The sequence below is a fragment of the Sapajus apella genome, unplaced genomic scaffold, assembly GCF_009761245.1.
Source record: "Sapajus apella isolate SASKATOON/1434 unplaced genomic scaffold, GSC_monkey_1.0 scaffold84, whole genome shotgun sequence".
Classification (NCBI taxonomy): domain Eukaryota; kingdom Metazoa; phylum Chordata; class Mammalia; order Primates; family Cebidae; genus Sapajus; species Sapajus apella.
This window is the reverse complement of record NW_022437024.1, coordinates 2,975,365-2,997,585: the sequence shown is the minus strand read 5'-3', so window position 1 is coordinate 2,997,585 and position 22,221 is coordinate 2,975,365. Positions and strand designations below refer to the sequence as shown.

Below are 22,221 nucleotides of genomic sequence, written 5' to 3'. Positions count from 1 at the left end.
ATGTTGTGTACCTCACCGGCAATAAAACTATTCTCAGTTTATTAGTTTCAGTTCTGGAAAATACTAGATAAAGAATATCTAAAGTTCTAAAGTGTAGGAGCCAAATTCTTATTCTTGGAATCCAGAATGGCTTCCAAGTCTGAACTCCCTATATCAGTGAAAAGCATCAGATAAAAACCAGAACGAGGGCTGTAGGCAAACATTCAGTCCGGAGAATACAGGGACTTCCTCTTTGATATACCCTCTTTGCTCTAAGCTTACAGCAATCATAGGGAAAATAGGTAGGAAGAAAACCTCTTAGTAACATAGCTGGGCTTCAGAAGAAGATTAAACATCTCTCCTACCAGAAATTGAACAGAAAACAAAGTGATAAAATATGGATCTGCTGGCTCTTGGCCTGAAGCCAGAAGAGGCAGCCACCTGCTGATGAGTGAGGACCTCAAGGCTCTGAGTGAACTGAGTCAAGGCTGGGAGCCAGAAGTAACCTTGCTGCTTTTAACTACTTGTAGAAAGGAGGCCACAACATAGTGTTGATGATGTATGTCCTAGCCTACAGATTTATAGGAAATTAAGCTTAGGGGTGGGGAGGCGTTGTCAACCAAAAGCCAAATCATTCACATGCTGGCTCAGTTAGTTGCAAATATCACTGCAATATTCCATGGGTTGGAAGTCCCAAAAAGGCACTTTAAGATGTGGTTCCCAGGACTTAGATGGAGACGCGTGGACAGGGAATGAGGGAGCGAGGGAGGGAGGCAGAGAGTCAGAGAGAGAGAGAAAGAGAAAGAGAGACAAAGTGTGGGGGGGGGGGTTAAGAAAAATGCCTACACACCAAAGTTCCAAAATCCACAAATAAATTGAAAGACAGTCAAGAAAATCAACAATACAAATATACTCCAGATTAATTTTTAGAATGGTTTAACAAAGACTTTAAATTCGCATAGGGTGCCTTAAGTTATAAATGAAAGAAAACTTGGAGAATTTATTAAACAAGGAGGAAGAAATAAGAAGACAGATATTTTTTAAAAACTTGATAGAAATATAAAAGAAAATTATAGAAGTTAATTTTTTAAAATCTTGAAACATAGCCAAACCCTAGACTAGATACAATGCAAAAAAAATTCTGAATCACATATTTGTATTCAGGGATTTATACAATACACAGCCCAAAGAGACAAAGGGGTAAATCTTATGAAAAAACTGTTAGATATATCAATTTGATTGAGAAACTCTGATGTAGACCTATTAGGAGTTTCAGAAAAAGAGACTGGAGGCAACTGCAGGTAAGCAATAATTGACAAAGTAATTGCTGAGAATCTATCAAAATTGAAAACACAGGCCCAGCACAGTGGCCCACTCTTGTAATCCCAGTACTTTGGGAGGTCGAGGCCGGTGAATCACCTGAAGTCAGGAGTTTGAGATCAACTTGGCCAACATGGTGAAACCCATCTCTATTAAAAATACAAAAATTAGCCAGGTATGGTGGCTCTGGAAGCTGAGGCAGGAGAATTGCTTGAACCTGGGAGGTGGCAGTTGCAGTGAGCCAAGATCGCACCACTGCCCTGCCCTCCAGCCTGGGTGGCAGAGTGAGACTCCGTCTCAAAAAAAAAAAAAAAAAAAAAAAAACCCAACACACAACAACAAAAAAAATACAGGAGTCCCTAGTTGGAAGACACAGGCTTTTAAATTGCTGTAACGCAGCAGATTAGACTGCAGACAATTGAAGATAAAGAGAACAATCTTAAAAGTTATTAGAAAGGAAAGACATTAACTACAAAAGAATCTCAGTGAGGTAGCATATTGCTCATCATCAGCAACAGTGCCAGAAGATATCAAGATATTATTTTAAAAGTACTGAGGAGAGATATCGAACCAGAATGTAACAACCATTTAAATCATCCAAGAGTAAGGACAAAATAGGAATATATTCAGATATATAAATTAAAACAGGTTTACCACCCAAAGACTTCTATTAAACTGTTAGAGGATATACATTAGCAAGTATAATAGGAGGGAAAGTTTGGTATATAAGGAACAATCATTAACACCAGAAACAAAAAAAAGTAATACAATTTAATTGTAAAGTTTAAAAATAAAAAAAAAAAAATTTCCCCCAAGACAGAATCTTGCTCTGTGGCCCAGGCTGGAGTGCAGTGGCACGATCTTGGCTCACTGCAATCTCCACCTTCTGGGTTTAAGTGATTCTCCTGCCTCAGCCTCCAGAATAGCCAGGGTTACAGGCACGCACCACCAGGCCTGGCTAATTTTGTGTGTATGTATTTTTAGTAGAGAGGGGATTTCACCATGTTGGCCAGGCTGGTCTTGAACTCCTGACCTCGTGATCTGCCTGTCTCGGCCTCCCAAATTGCTGGGAGTACAGGTGTGAACCACCGTGCTGGGCTTACGAAAATAGTTTTTAAATAAAAATTTTTAATTATGAGACTTAGGAATTCTCTAAAAAAGAAAAAAATATTAAATTTTGAAATAAAAAGGTAAAACTGAATCTTTTAACAACATGATGGAGAATGTCATTGAGTAGTTAAAATTTGCTAAAGTATGCTTTATGGTTAGAGGAAGAGAAACATATAAAACTCATTTAGAGTTTATAAGAAAATACTAGTTATATCTTTTTAATGAATGTTAAAAAATACATTCTATAGGTTTTAAATCAGCAGAAGTGAAAAGAAAATAACAAAAGTATTATCTAAACAAAGAAAACATATAAGAGGGGACGAATAAAGGGATAGATAGTAAATGGAAAACAGAAAAGATTATAGAATAAATCCAAGAATATTAAAATCCCAGTAATGTAAGTGGATTATTTTAATCAATCAAAAATATTAACTATACACCATATGAGACATTTTTAATTTTTTTAAGTTTTAAAATAAAGAATCGCAAATACCCAATAATCTTGTGAGGAATGGAAATTAAATGGAGGGACTTTTTAAAACCCATCAAATTGTCGAAAATTGAAAAGTCCCACAATATGAAGTGTTGGTAAGGCTGTGGACGAAGGAAAAGTCTACTATTATTCATATGTGTGTGTGTGTGTGTGTGTGTGTGTGTGTGTATCCTAGAAGAACATACAAATGTGTAAAAAAAAGACATATACAAAAACATTTGAAGTTGCATTATAATAGTAAGAAATAAAAAATCAGTTAAATGTCCATCATGGGAATGCATACACAAATATGGTCATACCATAGAATAGTATCAGCAGTTAAATTTAAGCAGCAGATAACATAGATATTTCTTTAAAAATTATATTGAGAGAAATAAACAAGTTAGAGTTGTTGATCAGTATGATCTTTTTTACAGTGTGTTGAGAGAGAGCATGATAATTCTCTACATTATTTATGGTTAAATGTATATGTAGTCATTGCATAAAAACATGCATGGGAATACTCAGATTCAAGACTGAAGTTATTACCTCTTGGGAGAAGAAAGAAATCAGCAAGTGCACATAGGGGCTTCGACTCTCATTTTTTGTTTTATTTTTAAAATATATGTGGCAAATATGGCAAAATACAATGATTTAATAAAGTTAGGTGGTGAATACTTGGATATTTTCAATATTCTATCCTTTTTCAAAAAAAAAAAAAAAAAAGAAAGAGAAAGAGAAAGGGGGAGAGAGAACAGGAGTCTTGCTCTATTGCCCAGGCTGCAATGCAATCTGAAAATAGGTATTAAAAACCTCTTTTATGCCAATAATTGTGCTTAACAGTGGAGACAGGAAGGAATAAGGGAAGAAAATAACAAACAGCCAACCAATATTTCATTTAAGTCTGTGAAATGCTACGCAAATACTGAAGAGTGATTTACTTCCAATTATGTGGTCACTTTCAAAATAGGTATAATATGATACTGAGAAAAATGTATGTTCTGTGGACCTGGGGTGAAGAATTCTATAAATATTCACTGAGTTTACTTGTTCCAGGTCTGATTTCAAATCATAGATGTCCCTGTTAATTTTCTATCTCATTGATCCGTCGAATATTAACAATGTGGTGTCAAAGTCTCCCGCTATTGTGCGGGAGTCCAAGTTTCTTTATAAGCCATTAAGAGCTTGTCTTATGTATCTGGGTGCTCCTATATTGGGTGCATATATGTTTATGATCATTGACTCCTGTTGTTGCATTGATCCTTTTACCATTATGTAATGTCCTTCTTTGTTTCTTTTAGTCTTTGTTACTGTTAAAGCCTATTTTGTCAGAGACGAAAGTTACAACTCCTTTTTTCTCTTTTTCTTTTTTTTTTTTTTTTTTGCCTCCATTTGATTGGTAAGTCTTCCACCAACCCTTTGTTTTGAGGCTTTGTGTGTCCTTGCTTATGAGATGGATCTGGATACAGCGAACCGATGGGTTTTGACTTTTTATTCAATTTGCCTGTCTGTGTCTTTGATTGGGGCATTTAATCCATTTAAATTTAGGATTAATATTGATATTTGTGAGTTTAATGTTGTCGTTTAATGCTAGCTGGCTATTTTGCCCATTAGTTGTTACAGATTCTTCATTATGGAGATACTGTTTACCTTTTGGTAAGTTTTTGGTATGACTGATACTGGTTGTTCCTTTCTGTGTATAGTGCTTCTTTCAGAAGCTCTTGTAAAGCAGGCCTGGTGGTGATGAAATCTCTGAGTGCTTGCTTGTTCACAAAAAATTTTATTTTTCCTTCACTGATGAAGCTTAATTTGGCTGGATATGAGATTCTGGGTTGAAAATTCTTTTCTTTGAGGATATTGAATATTGACCCCCACTCTCTTCTAGTTTGTAGGGTTTCTGCTGAGAGATCTGCTGTGAGTCTGATGGGCTTCCCTTTGTGGGTAACCTGACCTTTCTCTCTAGCTGCCCTTAGAATTTTCTCCTTTATTTCAACCCTGGTGAATCTAATGATTATGTGTCTTGGGGTTGCTCTACTTGAGGAATATCTTTGTGGTGTTCTCTGTATTACCTGAAGTTGAGTATTTTCCTGCCTTACTAGGTTAGGAAAGTTTTCCTGAATAATATCCTGAAGAATATTTTCCAGCTTGGATTCATTCTCTTCATGACATTCAGGTACACCCATCAAATGTAAATTAGGTCTTTTCACATAGTCCCATATTTCTTGGAGATTTTGCTCATTCCTTTTTACTCTTTCTTCTCTAATCTTGTCTTCTCGTTTCATTTCATTAAGTTGGTCTTCGACCTCTGATATCCTTTCTTCTGCTTGATCAATTCGACTGTTAAAACCTGTGCATACTTCGCGGAGTTCTCGTATTGTATTCTTCAGTCGCATTAGTTCACTTATATTCCTCTCTAGATTGTCTGTTCTCATCAGGATTTTGTCAAACCTTTTTTCAGGGTTCTTAGTTTCTTTACATTGGGCTAGAACATGTTCTTTTAACTCACAGAAGTTTCTTATTATCCACCTTCTGAAGCCTAAATCTGCTAATGGAACACACTCGTTTTCCATCAGGCCTTGCTCCCTTGTTGATGAGGAACTGTGATCCCCTGTAGAGGGAGAGGCGTTCTGATTTTGGGTATTCTCAGCCTTTTTAAGATGGTTTCTTCCCATCATTGTAAATTTATCCACCTGTCATCTTCGTAATTACCGACTTTCAAATTAGGTCTCTGAGTGGACGTCCAACTTGTTGATTCCCAGCACCGGAATCTGAGCAACCCACTGCGACGGCCAAAACAGCGGCGTTAAGATTCGTGGTGCTTTTCTGCCCGGAAATCTCCGGTCTGGCTTCCTTCTTGAGTCTCTTTTTCAATCAGCTGAATAGGCGACTCTGCCTTCCCGGAGCACCAAACGTCGACCAAAAGGGGACCCAGTCCCGTTTACTCTGCACCAAGAACCGCCGCTTCGGGGCACTGGCAAAACCGCCGCACCCGCCACAAGAGTCGCGCTGGCGACCCGTGGGGCTCCTCCACTGGGAATCTCCTGGTCCATGATCAACAAAAATTCATCTGAAAGTGTGGCGTCCTCTCGTTCTCTGCGCTTTCACTGGGATCTACAATCCCGAGCTGCTAGTAATCAGCTGTCTTGGATCTCTGTCATAATATTCTATCCTTTTTTATATGTTGTCCTTTTCTATATGTTGTAAATATTTCCCAATTAGAAATTGTGCATTTATTAAGGAAAAATAAAAAGTTAGTAGGGAGTTTGTAATATGGGACACCCTAGTTAACCAAGTGATTGAATAATCAACTGTGATGGAGAAATCTAAGAAAAAAAATTAAAACGTAATAATTTTCATGTATCATTTCAGACACATGAATGACCACTACACAAACCTCTACCCACAGCTGATCAAGAACCCTTCCATCCTGGATAAAGTGCAGGATTTTATGGAGTATGTATGATAGCTTTTCTGTTTTCATTGTTTTTAATGCTGCAGGGTCTGAATCTGTAATTTTTTCTTTGCCAATTTCTTTTCAAATCTCTTTAGCAGGACTCTGGAATTGTTCTTGTAGTAGGGCATAGCACTTTTTGGTAATGGCATGAAAACTGGTTGCAAACAATGTGCTCTCTAATTTCATCTCTTTCAAAGGTTTAGTTGAATGTCACATAATATATTGCTAACATGGTTAGAGGAACACCACCAGTGTAAAGCAGGCAGTTAAGTCCCTGTATCTCTTCCTGATGGGGGCCCTTCTCCTTCTGCAAGAAGGGATCCCCTCTCCTCACTCTTTAAGGTGTTTCCTTTCATCAGCCTGCTTACTAATCCTAGCTGAGGTCTTTGCTAATATCTAAAGTCATAATTCTTAACACCCTCTGAGAATATTTCCATTTTATTACAGTTTTCCGAATACTAACATTTTAAACGTGTTTAATTTGTGGGATGACAGGAGATTAATTTGGGGACAGAAGGGCTCTTAGGTTGGCCCTCCAAACTGCACTCTAAGTAACCTCTTCATGAAATGCTAAAAGTCCTACAGAGCTTCAGTTTAAAACCACTGGACTAGATCACATGAAGCAATGACATTATTCTAAGACTGATCTAGTGATAGCCTGAACAAGTCAAACATAGTTTTCAGTATCCAAAGTTATATCAGATCATCCCACGGAAGTTCAGAGAACTGGAAGAAGAATGGAAGGACCATTTAAAAAATGACGTTTTTGCTACCATGCTAGGTCAGAGTCATTGAGGCAGTTACTAATAACAACTGAAATGGAATGAATCATAAGCTATGCAAATGATCTGCGAGAAATACAAACAGATATAAACCACCTTGTCCTGAGATTTTTTGTCCGGTTAACTCTACTACTTCTACATCTAAAAGTAAGGTTAATCAACGTATCCTTATTGACTTAGTGAAGCATTGTGGTTTTACACGAAGTGCATTTGGATAGTCGCTCCTTGGTATTTTTAGGTCTCGTACACAGGTAGGTTAGAACTGCACTTGTGCTTTTGCTCTAGGTAGAGTATAGAAGAAGCTGTGAAAGAAGAGTCATAATCCTAGAGAGAGATTAAAAATCAGTTAGAATTTGCACTGAATTCCTGTGGATGACTGGAGGGTTACAAGATCTAGAACTTAAATCACATTAGCGTAAGTGTCTGGGTGAATAATTTCTTAAAGCCTGGTTTGATTAACTTTGAATGAGCAACTATTGAGACTGTAGTACACAACTAATTTCTCTTCCAGGAAGCAAGATAAATGGACGCGGAAAAATATCAAAGCATACAAGAATGACTCATTTTGGAGACATACAGGCTACGTGATGTCACAAATAGATGGCCTCTATTTAGGAGCAAAGAAAAGGGCCATATTAGAAGGGACAAAGGTAGGATTTTAAACTAACTTCTCAGAATTCATGCAGTATGGTAAGAATATTGAATGTTATCTTTGAAATAACATTCCAATTTAGAAGCAGATCAAAATAGAACTGCAGTATAAATTCCTTACAGAAGACAAGCACTGTCATAACTATCATATTGTAGCATCTAACTTACAAAATTACAAGCCCCAAACACAAATAAGTCCATTTGTTTCTGTGGTTTTTTAAAATCTTCCATAATACTGTGCTCAGGATTAGGTTAAAAAGCATAATATGAATGTACTTGGTTTTTAACTAATGTGATAAAACTAGTGTTTTAGACTTCGTGCTCATTAAGACAAGATGTTTAAGTATACAATTCTGTGTTCCCCACACTCCACAACATTCACGTAAACACATATCCACACAGACACACATGCATTATAATTCTGGAAGAAAGCTTTACTAAATCACCAAAGCTTCCTGTGTACCATTTGATATAATTCCAAAATTATGGGTATTTTGTTTCCTGGGGATAGTATATGTATACATAAAATAAGTATATTATATAACTATCTTTTTGCTATTTTGCCAGTAGCCATTATATATATGTAAAATATGTATACTATATATTACATTTATTATCTGTTTTGTCTATTTTGCCACCAGTGTGTGTATATGTGTGTGTATACATATATATATAAAATATGTATATTATATAATTGTCTTTTTGTCTATTTTGCCCTGTGTGTGTGTTTGTGTGTGTATGTGTGTATTTATAATTAAGTGCATGGCTTGTCTTTGAACTTTTTGTCTATTTTGTCCATTGTGTATACATGTGTATATATATACACAGACATGTATGTGTATATAAGAGTGTATATATGTGTGTGTGTGTGTATATATATAAATATACACACACACAGACATGCACATGAATATATATATATGCACACACATATACACACTTAATACACGTACATGTCTGTGTGTGTATATATATACATGCACATGTATATATGTGTGTGTATATATATACACATGTATATATGTGTGTGTATATGTATATATGTACATACACATATATACACACTTATAAACACATACATGTCTGTGTATATATATACATATATATTGATAAATGTCAAAACAATAATACCCAATGAAAGCAATGAGTTACAGAAAAATGCACAAAGCAAGACTTTTTTTTTTGAGTCAGAGTCTCACTGTGTCACCCAGGCTGGAGTGCAGTGGCATGACCCTGGCTCACTGCAACCGCTGCCTCCCGAGTTCAGGTGATTCTCCTGCCCCATCCTCCTGAGTAGCTGGGACTACAGGCATGAGCTACCACGCCCAGCTAATTTTTGTATTTTTAGTAGAGATGTGATTTCACCATGTTGGCCAGGCTGGTCTTGAACTCCTGACCTCAAATGATCCACCCGCCTCCGCCTCTACTTCCGACTCCCAAAGTGCTGGGATTACAGGTATGAGCCACTGCACCTAGCCCATACCATAAGACTCTATGCGAATTCAAAAACAGGTAGATTTTTAAAAATATAGAGAGATGATAAATATAGAGAGAGATTAAATAATAGGCAGGTAATGAGCTATACAAAATTTGGCATAGTGGTGACTGCTGGCAGGAAAGGTGAGAGATGAGATTGGAGACTTCTAAGGCACTACTAATGTTCTATTTCTTAAACTGTGAGTTGACTACATCAGTGTTCATTTATTTTTTCCTTAAATTGTATGTATACATCTTTATTCTTTCAGATTATATCATCCTTAATTCCTAAAATTAAAAGCAAGTTACAAGCTGAAAAAAAATATTTGCAACTCATATCAGAGACAAGGAGCCAATCTCCCTAATATTTAGACAATTCCTAAAAGTCAATTTAAAAAAGAATGACCAGCGGGAGTAAGAGACAGGTTCTCACTCTGGTCCCCCAGGCTGGAATGTGTAACCTTGAATTCCTGAGCTCAGGTGATCCTCTCACCTCAGCCTCCCGAGTAGCTAAGGCTCCAGGTATGCAGCCACCACCACTCAGCTACATTTTTAATTTTTTTGTAGAGACAGAAGTCTCACTGTGTTGCATCAGCCACCATGCCCAGCCTCAAAGGTTTTTGGAGATATGCTGAACCCTACAGTGTAACAAAAGAAATGCAAATATCAGTTACAATGGGATACTGTTTTGCACCTATGGGATTAGAAATAAACTAAATGTTTAATATATTGTTGAGAATGGACAGAGTATCGCTTTATTGCCCAGGCTAGAGGGCGGTGGCTTGATCTCAGTTCACTGCAACCTCTGCCTCCCAGGCTCAAGTGATTCTCATGCCTCAGCCTCGTGAGTAGCTGGGATTACAAGCATGCACCACCATGCCCCATTAATTTTTGCATTTTTAATAGAGATGGGGTTTCACCATGTTGGCCTGGCTGGTCTAGAACTCCTGACCTCAGGTGATTCACTGGACTCAGCCTTCCAAAATGCTGGGATTACAGGTGTCAGCCACTGCACTTGGCCAGAAGAATACAATTTAAATAGTTCACATGAGGACAATTTGGCAATATCTGTTAAAATCTAAATCACTTCTAGGAATTTATCCCACATGTAGACTCAAACACATGCAAAATGATGTGTCCAAGATTAATTATTGTGGCATTGTTGTACTGGAGTGAGCATAGAAAGTCAACACCAAGAAAAAGTATGCCAAATTGCAGGGTCTTTATTGCCAGCAGCCACGGAGGACTCGCGTCTCTGCAACCCGTGGCCCCGAAAGGAGGGTGTCAAGAACTTTTAAACCCATAAAACCACCTCGGGGGCGAGGGTGAGGGGCGGGGGTGGGGATGAGGGGCTTCAGACATTCTGAGGGCTAGTGGATTCTGTAAATCACCTCTTGGGCGGAGATGAGGGTGAGGGGCTCCAGGCATTCCGAGGGCCAGGGGACCTTGGACATTCTGATTGTTACTTAAGTGGTTCACAAAAGTCAAGATAAGCATTAGTTTACACATTGTCTGGGTAGGGTGGAAATTACAGACCTTAAATACTTATTACAAGTCGAAGGGGCCAAGATGGCATGGGTTTGGACTGCTTTCCTGTCACATTTGGGTTACAGAGAGCAGTTTCAACAGAAAGCCGAGGTATGGTTGAGGTATGCAGTTTTTTGGGGCTTTTACCATGTCACAGCATTGTTTATAATAGCAGAAGAGTAGAAAACCACTTGAAAATTCATCAAAAAAAATAAAAAAAGACTAGTTAAAAATATTATAATACATTTATACATTGGAATGCTGCTTAGAAGAGTAAGGAGAGGCCAGGTACAGCAGCTCGTGCCTGTAATCTCAGCACTTTGAGAGGCCAAGGTGGGTGAATCGGCTGAGGTCAGGAGTTCTAGACCAGCCTGGCCAAGATGGTGAAACCCCATCTCTACAAAAAACTACAAAAATTAGCTGGATATGGTGGCAAGCATCTGTAATCCCAGCTACTTGGGAGACCGAGGCAGGAGAATCACTTGAACTGGGAGGCGGAAGTTTCAGGGAGCCAAGATCACGTCATTGCACTCCAGCCTGGGCAACAAGAGTGAAACTCTGTCTCAAAAATAAATAAATAAATAAATAATAAAAATAAATAAAAATTTTAAAAAAGAAGAGTGAGGACAATTTTTACATCCAATGTAAAAGCATCCCCAAAACATTAAGTGAAAGATGTTGAGACAAAAAAAAATTAAGGTGAACAACAGTATATGTAACACACTACGATGTATGTGTTTGAAAATTGTATTCACAAGACATTTTTTAAACTCTGGATCTCAGATCACAGTGCCAATAGGGAAAAATAAAAAATCATAAAACTCTGGCAGTGTATGCAAAAAAACTAGTAAAAATGATAAACTGGAAATGGTAGTACCTGAGCAAATGGAGAACAGGAAAAAGAGGAGACTTTCTGCTATAAACCTTGTTATAATTTTTTAAATCTTAAATAATAAATATATAACTTACTCAAAAAAGCAAAACAGAGATGCTATTTATATAAATAAAAATTGGATTGAGTTTTTTGCTTTGGTTTTAGTTTTTCGGTTAAAATGTCATTTGTCTTTCTCTTCCCACCACCTCTATCCCAAAACCAATTTGTTATGCCTGACCTGGGCCTGCTCCATCAGATTGAATCTTCCTGGAGCAGTGCTCTCCAGTTTGCACAAAGTTCATGTTCAAGTACAATCTGATAATTGCTTCAAGGTTAATGCTGGCCAGTCATTTGTAAGCACACAATCAAAACTAAATGCATCATAGTTGAATATTTTTGCTGTATAGCAGTGGTTCTTGTCTAAGAATGTTTTCTCTCCAGAGGACACTTGGCAATGTCTTGGAGACATTTTTGGTTGCCAAAACTGGGAAGTTACTACTGATACCTGGTGGGTAGAGGCCAGGAATGATCTCATATCTCACAATGCACAACAACCAAAAAGAAAGTATTAGCTGGCTCAAAATGTCAGTAGTGCCAAGACTGAGAGCACTGCTGTAGAGGAATGCAAACAGAAAGCTCTATTTTACTCTCCAAGGAGCCACTCCCAAATTCAGTGGCTATCAAAACATGCCAAAACAGCTCTTCTAAACTATAAAGTCATAAAAATTATTTTATAAGCTACAATAAAAATCTAGTATATCTGTTAGAGACCCTTCAAAAATGAATACTTTTTTTTTTTTTTTTTTTGAGATGGAGTCTCGCTCTGTCACCCAAGCTAGGGCGCAAGGCACGACCTTGGTTCACTGCAGCCTCCATCTCCCGGGTTCAAATGATTCTCCTGCTTCAGCCTCCCGAGTATTGGGGACTACGGGCACCCACCATCACGCCTGGCTAATTTTTTTGTATTTTTTTAGTAGAGATGGGGTTTAAACACGTTGGCCAGGCTGCTCTGAAACCCCTCAACTCAGGAGATCCGCCCACCTCAGCCTCCCAAAGTGCTGGGATTACAGGCATGAGCCACCATGCACAGCTCGCAAGGGAGTAATTTAATGGGTCCATAACAAGAGGAAAAAAGGAAACGATGTCTGTCACAAATCAATGTTAAGTATAGTCTTTGTCCTTTCCCAGCCAATGACCCTGTTCCAGATTCAGTTCCTGAATGCTGTTGGAGATCTATTGGATCTGATTCCTTCACTGTCTCCCACAAAAAGCAACAGCCTAAAGGTTTTCAAGAGATGGGACATGGGACATTGCTCTGCTCTTATTAAGGTAAGACATAGCAGCTCCTTTTTCCTTGTTCTGGTTCATACAGACTTTTTCTATATAGCGCCCAAGTACAGCAAAATCTCATCACCCCTGGCTCTAACTGTATATCAGCTCATGGTAGAAGTTAATAATTGGAAGTAACTTCGATGGAGAGAATTGTAAGTACATGATGTTACTTATGTCTGTTTCTTCCACCGTTCCTTCCATGCTGTATGCTACACCTGCCACTCCCACCTTCTAGAATCTTCCATTTTGTTTTTTTGTTTTTGAGGTGGAGTCTCATGCTGTTGCTCAGGCTGGCATTCAGTGGTGTGATCTTGTCTCACTGCAGCTGCCTCCCAGGTTCAAATGATTCTTCTGCCTCAGCTTCCCAAGTAGCTGGGACTACAGGCATGTGCCACCAGGCCTGGTTAATTTTTCTTGCATTTTTAGTATAGATAGGGTTTCGCCATGTTGGCCAGGCTGGACTCAAACTCCTGACATGGAGTGATCTGCCTGCCTCAGCCTCTCAAAATGCTGAGATTACAAGTGTGAGCCACCATGCCCAGCTAGAGTCTTCCATTTTTAATGTTAGAAGGAAGAGTCTGTTTTGGGCCACATTAAGGGCTAATCTTGGACTCCTTGACCATATTTTCCAGTAAAGAATATAGCAATAAACACTTATCTGAAAGGGCACAATCCTCATATGCCTCTTACACTTAAGACAATTGCAATCAGCTAACTATGGACATCTGTATGATCTACTGTGATTCTGGCTGTAGGTTCTTCCTGGATTTGAGAATATCCTTTTTGCTCACTCAAGCTGGTACACGTACGCAGCCATGCTCAGGATCTATAAACACTGGGACTTCAACATCAAAGACAAAGATACCCGCAGCAGTCGCATGTCTTTCAGCAGTTACCCAGGTAAACGAATTTAAAGGAGTATTTGAGTACTTTGAGTACTGTTCCAGCATAAAGCCTTAGTGATTCAGGGTTAACTGCAATGAGAGAAGAAATGTTTAGTGGTTAGTACATATTAACGAACAATCTGATTTTTAGAGTGCTTTTGAAGAAATAAAGCTCTAATACTTTTATTTAATAGAATGACATAAACAAGGTGACTAGGTTTGCCAAATAGAAAATACTTTGTAAATGTAAATGGCTATATCTAAATTTATTTCAACAAATGCCAACTGAGTGTGTGTCAAGTACAAGACACTTTTCTGGGCTCTGCAGCAGAAGCAGTAAAGAGTAAGGCTGATCCTGCGCTCATTTACCACCTTGAGGTTCTGTGCTTTCTCTTATTTACGTAATATCCACAGCACTTAACCTTAGTGTGTGGCATTGAGTACTTAATAAATTGCTGAACAAATGGATGAATGATGTGTAAGTTTATAAACCTTACACTATAGTCAGGAAGACAATATAAATTATAATATGAGTAAGAGTAATAACATTACTGGATATTGTATGTGCTACAAAAGAAGTGTAACCAGTGTTGTCCATTCCACCGGGAGGAGGGACTCACGTCTGATTGTTGGGGAAAGGAAAGACAGGATGACTTTTGAGATAGACCATGAAGGATGGCTAAAATTTGAAGAAGTAGAGATGGATGGGAGGACAGTCCCAGCAGAGGAGAAGTTGCAAGGGCCTAAATGAAACAGGCAGGTGATGTAAATGAATAAAGCAGGACTGGTTTAAGAAAACAGAAAGTGGAAACAATGTAGCAAACATATGACCCATGGACAGGAGGGAAGGATCAGCTCTCACTGTCTGGTCTCCATCCAGAAATTTCTAGATCCTCCAACTTAAGATAAAACTGTATTTAAAAAAACAAAACTACTGTGTGAATCCAACGAAGTTTGTGTGTTAGCCTGTGTTAGCCCAGCCTCCTCAGGAAACATATGAGCAAAGTCAAGGGGAAAACACCAAACATCTAAGAGTTCAACTGGATATACTGTTGCCAATTTGACCTTTAATTACATATCTGTAACTTAGGGGGTGGTTATACCAACCACCTGTCATATCTATCTACCTGTGTCAGCGGATGTTTGCCCTGCCTATCAGGAATTCCTTTTTCATTTTAGAGTCAGGGACTTACTCTATTGCCCAGGCTGGAGTGTAGTGGTACAGTGATGGCTCACTGCAGCCTTGACCACCAGGGCTCAAATGATCCTCTCGCCTCAGCCTCCCAAGTAGTTGACACTACAAGCACACATCGCCACACCTGGCTAATTTTTAAAAAAATGTTTTGTAGAGGTGGGATCTTGCTACATTGCCCAGGCTGGTCTTAAGCTCCTGGGCTCAATTGGTTCTCTGGCCTCTGCCTCTCAAAGTGCTGAGATTGAGGTATGAGCTGTCATGTCCTGCCCCTATCAGGAATTCTGACCAAGGGCATAACCCAATATTTCTCTGTCCTTGTGACCTGATCCTTCCTTTGAAACCACTTTGATTTTATCTTTGCCTTAGTTTGCTTAATTATTTTAGCATTGAGGGGACTGGGGACTCCTCTCTGTGAGTTAGACTGTGCTTTGATTCTTTCGCATGCTGTTAGACTGACATTTAAGAACAGCAAGAGACAGAACAATCCAGTATTCTTCCTCTTCCTCATCTTTGTGATAAAATGCAATATTCAGGGCCAGGCCCGGCGGCTCTTGCCTATAATCCCAGCATATTGGGAGGCCAAGGCCGGCGAATCATGTCAAGGCTTTGAGAAGCCTGACCAGCATGGTGAAACCCCATCTCTACTAAAAATACAAAAATTAACCAACCATGTTGGCACACACTTGTAATCCCAGCTACTAAGGAGGCTGAGGCAGGAGAATCACTTGAACCCGGGAGGCAGAAGTTGCAGTGAGCGGAGATCACGCCACTGCACTCCAGCCAGGGTGACAGAGTGAGACTCCGTCTCAAAAAAAAAAAAAAAAAAAAAAAAAAAATGCAGTATTCAGATGTTACGTGCACTCCTTTGAAATTTCCATGGAATATGATGCTCTCCAGTAGTGTTAACAGTCCTTGATCCCAGAAGTAATGATGGAGAAGGTCATGGAAGATTTTCTTATAACACATATGATCCCATTAACATTTGCATATGTATCCTTCCAGATGAGATACACAGGTAGATATCATAGACAATATGTAGAGCTTTTTAAAGCAATTGAAACTGTGAGCGAACAAAAGATACTTTTATACCCCAAGACGTTTTTACAGGAGCCAATGGAACAATGGAATTCATACTTTCTCTAACTGGGGAGCTTTGTTCTCAGCACCAAACAGAAAAAACACGTACGGTCTTATTTATATTACAAATTATTTTATTAAGGGACCAGCCACATTGGATTTATCCAATAGACATGGAACTATGTTTTGCCAGGAAGCTCATGCCATCTTAGCTGCTGAGCCCAGAACAAAGCTGGATGGCGTTCTCGTTTTTCTCTGATGGAGGAGTGCCATGGTAGACTGAATGGGTTAGGAGTGTTGAGTTATTTTCGCATCAAAGATGGCAGGGCCTGGAAGCTCTTCAAGATCCGTGCAAGGATATTAAGAATTCCTGAGTCAGTAGATAAGAACAATGTACTATGTTTTTGAAATTTGCTAAGAGAGTAGATCTTACGTATTCTCACTAAACACATGACACACAAAGGTAGCTGAATATGTTGATGAGTTGGATTGTGGAAATCATTTCACATGTATAGGTGTATCAAAACATCATGTAAATCTTGAATATATTCAATTTTTATTGTCAATTATGCCTCAATAAAGTTGGGAAAAAGAGGATGGATGTGAAGTTAATTAGGAATTAAGCAAATACCTTGTGTTGACATGGCAGTTTTTACATTTGTATTACTATTAAGTGGAGGCCATAAAAAAATTAAAAACACACAAACAAAAAGAATTCCTGAGTCAGAACATACAGATCAAGTCATGAACATTCCTGACTTGGCTGAGGCACATGTTAGAGATGATGGTAGCTGGGATGGTACAGCTACCATCACACTAAAGATACAGTAATTCTGAGGATTTCATATGCGCCTATCTACACTTTTACAATGCATCATGGCCTTCCTGCTGAATTTTTTGGAGTGACCATGAAGATGATTGCCATGAAAAACACTAAAGCTTCAAGGCAGGACATTTTGTGTGTTTTCTGAGGTTTGTAGGAAGGAAAAGGCAGAGCTTGGACAGCTACTAAACGCTTTCAACGTATGAAGTCAACTGCTTTACTTTGGTAAACCACATCTTTCTCGCTGTAAAATGAGGCTAATAGAATGTTTGCTTCATAACATTGTAAACATTATATGATTTATTCATCAACAATTTTCTGCTAAATTGTGCTAGGCAAAGGATTGTTGATGGAGACCAGCACAGATACAATCCCTACTGTCACAATTTACATTTCAGTGAGAAATAGAGACCAATAAAAAAAACAGTGACATTAGAGTGTGATTTTTGTAATAAGAGGGAAGACTAGTCTGGGAATGTAGAGAAAGCTTTAAGAGAAAGGAAAGTCTAAGTCAGGACACAAAAGACAAGATAACTTAGCCAAGGCCAATGGGGATAAAGTGGTAGAATGTTCCATGAGGAACAAACAGTATATAGGCAAGAAACAGCATTGAGAAGGCCAGAGGGAGGGAATGAGGGCGACATGAGACCACTAAAGCGACAAGTGGAAGGGACATGAATAGATTTGCATTTGTGGATTATCTGGTCCATTAGAGGAGGACGAGAGGCTGCCAACAGAACATTTAGAAGGCTGGTGCAATAACCCTGGTGACTCAAATCACCATATTTTTTAAATAATCAGTGTATGGATGGAAGTTTGATGTCCCACTTCAAGAGGAAAACAGGCCGGGCGCTGTGGCTCACGCCTGTAATCCTAGCACTCTGAGAGGCCAAGGTGGGCGGATCACCTGAGGTCAGGAGTTCAAGACCAGCCTGACCAACATGGTGAAACCCTGTCTTTAAAAAAAAAAAAAAAAAGAGGAAAACAAATATGACTGCAGAATTACTGGAAAACAACTTTATGTGTTCTCCTGTTGTCCTTGCAAGAATCCTTGGGAGGGATAATTACCTAATAAGAATTGTCAGGACACTCCCCAAAGTGTACCCTAGCATAGGAGAATAGAAGGAACAATGGTAATCCTTCACATTTATCAATAACGCAAAAGGATTTGCTGCCTTTGGTACACCCAAACCTATTCAAGCCAATCTCATGCTCTATGTTCACCAGAGCCTCAGTTAACTCCATAAAAATAGAGGTGGTTATATGTTAAGAAAACAGAATAATTTTTATTAATTTAGAAATAATTTAAGGTGACTTAGTTGTTTAACAGCCTTGGCCTTTTTTAGTCTTTTCTAAAAATACAAAGTGGAAATTAAGCAAAGTATTTCACCTAAAGAGACTAACATGCAATACCCAGAGAAAGTCAAAAGTATACCAATGTATACCAGGTGCTGATAAACTCAGCACCTCCGTTAGGTCTGGGCACAGGAACCTTTACCCTACCAGTTTCAAGCGATTCTTCCACCTCAGCCTCCCAAGTAGCTGGGATTACAGGCATGCACCACCACACCTGGCTAATTTTGTATTTTTAGTAGAGACGAAGTTTCACCACATTGGCCTGGTTGGTTTTCAACTCCTGACCTCTGGTGATCCACCCACCTTGGCTTCCCAAAGTGCTGAGATTACAGGCCTGAGCTCCCATGCCTGGCCACAATCTTCAAGTTTTCTAATTCCTTCTTCTGCCATCTCAAATTTACTCTTGAACTATACGGTGAATTTTTCATTTCATTTAGACTGTGCTTTTCAAGTCTAGAATTTCAGTTTTGTTCTTTCTTTAATTTCTATGTTGTTTCTTTACTTTTTATGTTGAGATTCCCTCTCTGGTAACTCTTAATACCGTATTTCCCTGTTTTTGTCTTTGTCCACTAAATCCAATATCTAGGCCCACATGGAAAGAGTTTCCAGTGACTTAAGTGTGAGGTCATGCTTTCCTTTTTCTTTTGAGGTGACAAATATAGCAAATACCATGATTTGATCATTACACATATTTAGTATATCTTCACCTCAAACATTTATCATTTCCTTATGTTAAGAATATTCAGAATCCTCTTTCACAGTCATTTTGAAATATATAATATAATATTGTTAACTCTGATGTCTGGTAATTTTTGGTTGAAATGTGGACTTGAAAAAGAGTACACTATAATGTCTCTGAAATTTGTATTTTTGAGAATTAGGTTTTATTTTATTTTTAATTGACAGGTAATTGTACATATTTATAGTGTGATGTTTTGATGCATGTATACATTGTATAGTGAACAAATCATGGTATTTAGAATATTCATCACCTCAAACGTTTATCACTTCCTTATGGTAAGGACATTCAAAAATCTCTCTTCTAGTTATTTAAAATATATAATATAATATTGTTAACTAGAGTAAGCCTATGGTGCAGTAGAATACCAGAAGTTTTTCCTTCTATCTAACTAACTTTGTACCTGTTGATTAAAGCCTTCCCACCATGCCTACTCTCCCCAGCTGCTAGTAAGTATTGTTCTACTCTACACTTGTATGAGATCAGCTTTTATAGATTCCACATCTTAGTGAGATTGTGCAATATTTGTTTTTCTGTGCCTGACTTATTTCATTTACCATAATGCCCTCAAGGTGCATCCACGTTACCACAAGTGACAGAATTCGATTCTTTTTATGGCGGAATAGTATTCCATTATATGTATATGTATGACAGTGTCTTTATCCACTCATCTGTTGATAGACATTTAGGTTGATTCCATATCTTGACTATTGTGAATAGTGCTGCAATAAGCATGAGAGTGTAGATATGTCTTTAACATATTTATTTCATTTTCTTTAAATAAATACCCAGCAAATGGTCTAGTTTCATTCTTCTGCATGTAGATATCCAGTTTTCCGAGCGCCATTTACCAAAGAGAATTTTTTCCAATGTGTGTTTTTAGTCTTTGCCAAAAATCAGTTAGCTATGTATGTGAATTTATTTCTGTATTTTTTATTCTGTTCCATTAGCATATATGCCTATTTTTATGCCAGTACCATGCTGTTTGGGTTATTATAGGTTTGTAGTATATTTTGAAGTCAGGTAGTATGATGCTTCCAGCTCTGTTCTTTTTCTTTTTTTAGTTCTTTAATATGCTGCTTTTCTCTTTTTTTTCCTCTCTCTCTTTTTTTTTTTTTTTTATATATTTTATTGCACTTTTGGTTCTGGCGTACATGTGCAGATCATGCAGGCTTGTTGCATAGGTACATACATAGCAATGTGGTTTGCTGCCACCATCCCATCACCTATATCTGGCATTTCTCCCCATGTTATCCCTCCCCAACTCCCTACCCCCCACTGTCCCTCCATTAGTCCCTCCCAACAGATCCCAGTGTGTGATGCTCCCCTCCCTGTGTCCATGTGTTCTCATTGTTCAACATCTGCCTATGAGTGAGAACATGTGGTGTTTGATTTTCTTTTCTTGTGTTAGTTTGCTGAGAATGATGGTTTCCAGATTCACCCATGTCCCTACAAAGAACACAAAGTCATCGTTTTTTTATGGCTGCACAGTATTCCATGGTGTATATGTGCCACATTTTCCCTGTCCAGTCTATCATCAATGGGCATTTGGGTTGGTTCCAGGTCTTTGCAATTGAAAACAGTGACACAATGAACATATGTGTGCATGTGTCTTTATAACGGAAGGATTTATAATCCTTTGGATATATACCCAGTAATGGGATTGCTGGGTCAAATGGAATTTCTATTTCTAGGTCTTTGAGGAATCGCCACACTGTCTTCCACAATGGTTGAACTAATTTACACTCCCACCAACAGTATAAAAGTGTTCCTTTTTCTCCACATTGTCTCCAGCATCTGTTGTCTCCAGATTTTTTAATGATCGCCATTCCAACTGGTGTGAGATGGTATCTCAATGTGGTTTTGGTTTGCATTTCTCTAATGACCAGTGATGATGAGCATTTTTTCATATGTTTCTTGGCCTCATATATGTCTTCTTTTGAAAAGTGTTTGTTCATATCCTTTGCCCACTTTTTATGGGTTTGTCCTGAATGGTTTTGCCTAAGTTTTCTTCTAGGCTTTTAATAGTGTTGTCTTATGTTTAAGTCTTTAATCCATCTGGAGTTAATTTTAGTGTCAGGTGTCAGGAATGGGTTCAGTTTCTGCTTTCTGCACATGGCTAGCCAGTTTTCCCAACACTATTTATTAAACAGGGAATCCTTTCCCCATTGCTTGTTTTTGTCAGGCTTGTCAAAGATCAGATGGCTATAGATGTGTGGCGTTGCCTCTGAGGCCTCTGTTCTGTTCCATTGGTCTATATCTCTGTTTTGGTACCAGTACCATGCTGTTTTGATTACTGTAGCCTTGTAGTATAGTTTGAAGTCAGGTAGCATGATGCCTCCAGCTTTGTTCTCTTTGCTTAGAATTGACTTGGCTATGCAGGCTCTCTTTTGGTTCCATATGAAATTTAAGGTGGTTTTTTCCAGTTCTGTGGAGAGGGTCATAGGTAGCTTGATGGGGATAGTGTTGAATCTGTAAATTACTTTGGGCAGTATAGCCATTTCACAATATTGATTCTTCCTAACCATGAGCATGGAATGTTTTTCCACCTGTATGTGTCCTCTCTTATTTCATTGAGCAGTGGTTTGTTGCTCTCCTTGAAGAGGTCCTTCACATTCCTTGTTTCTACTAAAAATACAAAAAATTAGCTGGGCACGGTGGTGCGCACCTGTAATCCCTGCTACTTGGGAGGTTGAGGCAGGAGAATCTCCTGAACCCAGGAGGTGGAGGTTGCAGCAACCTGAGATCGCGCCACTGCACTCCAGCCTAGCAACAGAGCAAGACTCTGGCTCAAAAAAAAAAAAACTCTTTTAGAAATGCTTTTGCTATATTCTGTAGGTTTCTATATGTTTGTTTCCATTTTAGTTAGCCTCATGAAAGTTTTAAATTTTCTTTTTAATTTTTTATTAACATTTGTTTTTCAGCAGTATGTTGTTTTATTTCCATGTATTGTATAGTATCACAGTTTTTCCTCTTACTGATTTCTAGTTTTATTTTACGTGGTCAAAAAAGATACTTGATATGATTTCAATTTTTAGAATTTCTTGACACTTGTTTTGTTGCATAATATATGATGTACCCTGGACAATGTTTTATGCAGTGTTAGAAAAGATGTATATTCTGTGGTGTTGGGTGGAATGGTCTGTAAATGTCTGTTAGGTCCATTTGAT

At 38.4% G+C, this 22,221-nt stretch overlaps 1 protein-coding gene across 1 annotated transcript in view; it reads left to right on the top strand.

The window, feature by feature from the left end:
* Positions 1–22,221, top strand: part of PLBD1 (phospholipase B domain containing 1) — a 57,844-nt gene that overhangs the window by 18,699 nt on the left and 16,924 nt on the right. The window contains exons 3-6 of the mRNA XM_032253709.1: positions 6,251–6,334; positions 7,629–7,767; positions 12,834–12,974; positions 13,733–13,877. Coding sequence (XP_032109600.1) covers positions 6,251–6,334; positions 7,629–7,767; positions 12,834–12,974; positions 13,733–13,877 — 509 coding nt within the window. The remainder of the gene's footprint in view (positions 1–6,250; positions 6,335–7,628; positions 7,768–12,833; positions 12,975–13,732; positions 13,878–22,221) is intronic.